Genomic DNA, 5,183 nt, shown 5'->3' on the forward strand with positions numbered 1-5,183 from the left:
ATTATACTTTAATAATAATTTAAAAAACAAATAAATAAAAAGCTTGTTTGGCTTCAAGGGGAGAGTAGACTTGAGGACCAGGGCAGGGGTGACCACAGGAAGACAAGGGTGAGGCTTGGTTGCCCACTCAGGGAGGGAGGGAGGGAGGGACGGAACTGGCCCTGAGATGGGAAGATGAGGTCTTTCCCAATAACCTGAAAGAAACGTCACCAACATATGATTAACAGTACTCTTGCCTGTTAAATCCCATGGGTGGAGGAGCCTGGTAGGCTGTAGTCCATGGAGTCGCTAAGAGTCAGACATGACTGAGGGACTTCACTTTCACTTTTCACTTTCATGCATTGGAGAAGGAAATGGCAACCCACTCCTGTGTTCTTGCCTGGAGAATCCCGGGGATGGGGAAACCTGGTGGGCTGCCGTCTATGGGGTTGCACAGAGTTGGACACGACTGAAGCGACTTAGAAGCAGTAGCAGCAGCAGCAGTATAAATAGTATGCAGTCCTTAATGAATATTTTTTGGAAAGAATTAAGTCTGTCTCACAAATGACTCAATTGGGATTTGAACTCATCTCTGCCTTATGAAAAAAACCCACTGACTACAGGATCTGGTATAAGGGCAGCTCCCTAGTCTTTAGCCAAGAACTCCTCTGAAACTGGCAATAGGAAGAAAGCAGTTACAAGGGGAAAAATATAAGCCATAGTGGAAGGAGCTCAGGGATCCTGGGAGCAGGGAGATAGGCCACAAGGGGAGGTTTCCTGAGGGAGGAGACATCTAAGCTGGAAATGGAATGAGTCAGATGGAGTAGGAAAGGGCAGTCCAGGCAGAAATAGTGAGACAGAAGCTTAGCAGCAGGCAAATTTAATGGGCATTTGAATAACTGCACGTTCTCTGGGGTGGGAACGCAGGGCTTGAGGAGGATATGGGGAGTGGGAAGGTCAGAGGCCACATCCTGCAGGGCCCTGGAGGCTGTCCCAGAGTCGGGGAAGAGGGGTAGACCAGACCTGGTCAACATAAGCACCATGAAAAAGTTTCTTTTTTTCATTTTATTACTGAAGTGTAATTGCTTTACAATGTTGTGTTAGTTTCTGTTATACAACAAAGTGAATCAGCTATATATATACCTATATGCCCTTCTTCTTGAGCCTCCTTCCCACTTCCCCATGAAAAGGTTTCTAAATAAAGCAGTACATTATCAGATTTCCTCTGGAATCACCCTGGGACCATCACAGAGAATGGATTGAAAGAGCTAAGACAGAGCATGGAGGCCCAAGAGCTTCTCTTCTGGGCTGGAGAAGAGAAGATGGCGCCCCAAGAACTGAGAGAGGGGGGCAAATGAAGGGGGATTGAGAGGGAACTGGTGAAAGATCTGACTTTCACCTTCAGAGCTCACAGTACAGTGGAGGAGACAGTAAATATCTAAACCAGCATTTCTCAACTTTTCTTTTTTTAAAATTACTGCCTCCCCGCCCCAAGGAGTCTTTTTAAACATTCCAAAAAAAACAAAAACTGCACCCATCCATGACATTTTAATACCATAGATATATTGTGCATCTGCTTATGTACTTTTTACATTAAAACCAGTTATGACTTTTTTTTTTGCCCCATCCCTGCAGAGCTGAGAGGCAGTGAGGAGGAGAGAGGGGACGTGGGTAAGGGAGGAGGCAGATCGGGTCAGCCTGGAAAAGAACACAGAGAACCAGCAGAAAGCTGGGATTCTGTTCTCAATGTGGATCAGAAGCTGCTGAAGAACTTTAGACAAAGATGTAATGTGATCAGTTTTCAGTTCCTAAATGTTATCTCTGACCACTGCATGGAGACAAAGTAAGAGGGGGGCTTCCCTGATGGTTCAGTGGTTGAGAAACTGCCTTGCAATGCGAGGAACACCAGTTTGATCCCTGATCCAGGAAGATGCAACAAAGCCTGTGGGCCACAACTACTGAGCCTGTGCTCTAGAGCCTGGGAGCCACAACTACTGAGCCCATGCGCTGCAACTACTGAAGTCCGAACATCTAGAGCCTGTGCTCTGCAACAAGGCAACAAGAGAAGCAACCACCACAGCCAAAACCTCAAAAAAAAAAAATCTTTAGAAAGGTAAGAGGGGATTCAGGGAGACCAGGGAGAAGGCTGAGGCAGGTCTCCTGGTGGTGGAGGTGGCTGGACTAAAGCAGGGGCTATGGAAGGGGTGAGAGAGGACTGTGTCCCGATGTCCTGGGGTCAGGATACATGGTGAAGCTCTGTGTGGGGCTGAGGGTGACTCCCTGGTCTTTGAGCAACCAGAAGGATGACAGGGTGGGATGAACTGCTGAGCCCCATCTTACCTCCAAGGTGGAGGGTCTATGTGTCGGCTGTACCTGCTCTGCACACTGCAGGAATCGGCGCACATGCTCCGCACAGTTGCCCATGGCAGCCTCATTCTGTCGAAGACATTCCTCAAAGGCCTTGAAAGGCTCCGAACAGGCCTGGCGGATCTGACGGATGATTGGGCTGCGGGACGCAGGGTATTTCAAGCCAGGGAGACTTCCACTCCGCTGCCCACCCCCACTGTCCCGTACTTGCCCACACTCACTGGGCGGATGTGCACTGGGCAATGCTCATCTTAAGGTGGTGACAGTCTCGCTGCCATGACTCCGGTTTGGCTGCCACACACTGGCCATACTGCTCCAGCTCCCGGCTGCAGTAGCGAGCAGTGATCTCCAGGGCCGCCTGCCTGTGGGACATGATACACTAGGAACAGTCCAGGCAGAAGGCAAGAAAGGGAGCACTCAGGGGCAGGCACTTGGCCCATTTTGTTCACGGCTGTACCCCCAGTGCATATAGCAATGTTCAGTATATAGTGAGTGTTCAAAAATCATTTGTTGAATGAAGGAAAGTGTATGTGTGTACCATCCCATTTTAGATACTTTAGAAGACAAGCTATTAATGGCTCTTGTTTTTTAAAAGCATCTGCTTATACCAATGCATCCAATGAAAAGATTAAGACACAACAGAACAACTGAAAAAACTGCCTATACTTTTACTGTTCAAGTATTCATATTTGTACACTGCTTTTAGCTATTACCATTAGGAAAGAAAAACCAAGATCATTTCTAAACCTAAACTAAAATTTAAAATTCTGTTCTTAAAGACTTTCAGAAAAGAAACAACACTACATGTTCTTACTGTCACATCAAAAAGATGGTTCTGCTTGTTTGTGACTTTTCCTACATTAATAAACAATAAACAAGAAACGCTTTTTAAAAAGGGAGGTAGTTCTGATCAGAGTCAGGAGTGGGACTGGGGTCTTAGGTAAATCTGAAAGTTTGAAGAATCCTGGAAAAGGGCCAGGGAGTAGAGAATTAAGCATGAGCCTTGGGGATTGTGGAGCAGGCTGGAAGCTTCTGGGGAGATAGTGAAGGCCCTGGAAAAAAAAGTCTGATTATCTAAGGCAGGTTTTAAGGTTCCTGGAAGAAGGGTCTTGGGAGTCCCAGCATGCAGAGAAGTCTTAGGGCCTTAGGACTAACACCTAGAATTCTCTGAGAGAACCTGGGAGCCCTAAATGAGTTTGAAGGCCCTAAAAGTGAGGTTTAGAGGTCCAAATGGGTGACCTCTTGGGTTCTGGGGAAGGGTCTCTTGACCAGAAGGTTTTAGAGATGAGGCCTGAAGACACGGGTACTGAAAGTGAGACCTGAAGCCCTGGTGCGTATTTGGAGGTTCTGGGGGAGGTCTCAGGGTCCTAGGAGCATGACCTGGAGGCCCTGGGTGAGGGCCGGGGCTCTGGGGTAAATCTGGAGGGTTCTACAATTGAGCTTTTCCCACCCTCAGGAACACAGTCTGGAAATCCAGAGAGAGATCAGAGGTGTGGGCCTTATAGGTGAAGTCTGAAGTACTGGACAGATCTGAAAAGTTCAACAGGTACAGTCAGATGATCCAGGGGGAGGAATATGGAGCTCTAAGGACAGGCTGATTAAAAGTCCTAGAGCTCCTGGGACAAGTCCGGAGTGGTAGGGATACAGGGTGAGTGACCAGACCTGGGGTTTCAGGGGCAAAGTTTGGGGTGTTAAGAGACTGGACCCAAAAGAGGAGTGGAATTTAAACGCTCAGAGAGGGCTCTGTGAACACGCAGAGAACTGGGGCCTGTGAAGGACAAAGATGAATCCTGAGGCTCGAATCTTCAGGGAACAGAGAAGTCAATCCTTCTCGGGGTCCTGGCCTAAGTCCAGAACACTGGGGAAGACGAGGAGTACGGGGGTAGGTACGGGGTAGGCGATCCAGCTACTCACATCCTGAGGCCGATGCTGGAGGAGGATCAATGAGGAAGAATAGTCCCGCCTTTTCCGATATCAAGTTGTCATGGCGGCGCCCGCCCAGCCTCCTTGACTCCTACTTTCGGTAGGAAATCCCCTTCCCAGCAGACCCAAAGAGTCATGGCGGCGCCCTGCATAGCGGCTTCCGCCTCCGGCCGGCTGGGGTACTTGATGCCCATCTGTTTCCGGCTTGCCCTGGCTGCGTGAGGAATTCCCTGGAAGTACTGGGAAGTATCGCGGTACCTCCGCCATACTGGGAGTGCGATGCAGATTTGCCGGACGGCGGCACTTCGCCGTCGCCGATCGCTCTCTAAGCCTCCCGATTGGAGCTGGTGGCGAGCGGCTTCCGCTGCCGCGACCCCTCAACATGCTACTGTTCGCTGCTTGGTTGCGCTCTGTGGCTGCCTGCTGAGTGCTCGGACGGGGAACCTGACCCCTGAAGCCGCGCTGCACCTTCGATCTGCGCATGCGCTCCTCCGCTGCTCCGGAGGCTGGTCCTGCGCGTGGCCGAGTGGGCGGGAAGGTGGAAGTCACTCCAAGAGCTGTACCCTGGAAGTCTCTCCTGAGACCTGAAAGTCTCCTTTACTCAAGCTGGGTTACCCAGGCCGTGACCGCTACCCGGGGCATACACTCTGAATCTAAGGACGGACGCTGAGTTTTCATCTCGGGTCCCTATCACCATGGGGGAGTTAGTTCAGTTCAGTTCAGTCGCTCAGTCGTGTCCGCCTCTTTGCGACCCCATGAATCGCAGCACGCCAGGCCTCCCTGTCCATCACCAACTCCCGGAGTTCACTCAGACTCCCGTCCATCGAGTCGGTGACGCCATCCAGCCATCTCATCCTCTGTCGTCCCCTTCTCCTCCTGCCCCCAATCCCTCCCAGCATCAGTCTTTTCCAGTG

At 50.3% G+C, this 5,183-nt stretch overlaps 1 protein-coding gene and 1 long non-coding RNA gene across 3 annotated transcripts in view; one reads left to right on the forward strand and one right to left on the reverse strand.

Moving 5' to 3' along the window:
- Nucleotides 1-4,464, reverse strand: part of CHCHD5 (coiled-coil-helix-coiled-coil-helix domain containing 5) — a 6,229-nt gene extending 1,765 nt beyond the window's left edge. The window contains exons 1-3 of one of the 2 annotated variants that reach the window (XM_010834119.1): nt 4,261-4,464; nt 2,568-2,708; nt 2,353-2,485 (exon numbers count right to left, since the gene is read on the reverse strand). In XM_010834119.1, coding sequence (XP_010832421.1) covers nt 2,353-2,485; nt 2,568-2,708; nt 4,261-4,262 — 276 coding nt within the window. In that variant the 5' untranslated portion in view covers nt 4,263-4,464. Of the gene's footprint in view, nt 1-2,319; nt 2,486-2,567; nt 2,709-4,260 lie in introns of both variants that reach the window. The other variant, XM_010834118.1, reaches the window with a different exon arrangement.
- Nucleotides 1-5,183, forward strand: part of LOC104984417 — an 11,205-nt gene that overhangs the window by 3,522 nt on the left and 2,500 nt on the right. The window lies entirely within an intron of this gene.

Source organism: Bison bison, unplaced genomic scaffold (assembly GCF_000754665.1).
Source record: "Bison bison bison isolate TAMUID 2011002044 unplaced genomic scaffold, Bison_UMD1.0 scf7180017864020, whole genome shotgun sequence".
NCBI classification, from domain to species: Eukaryota; Metazoa; Chordata; class Mammalia; order Artiodactyla; family Bovidae; genus Bison; species Bison bison.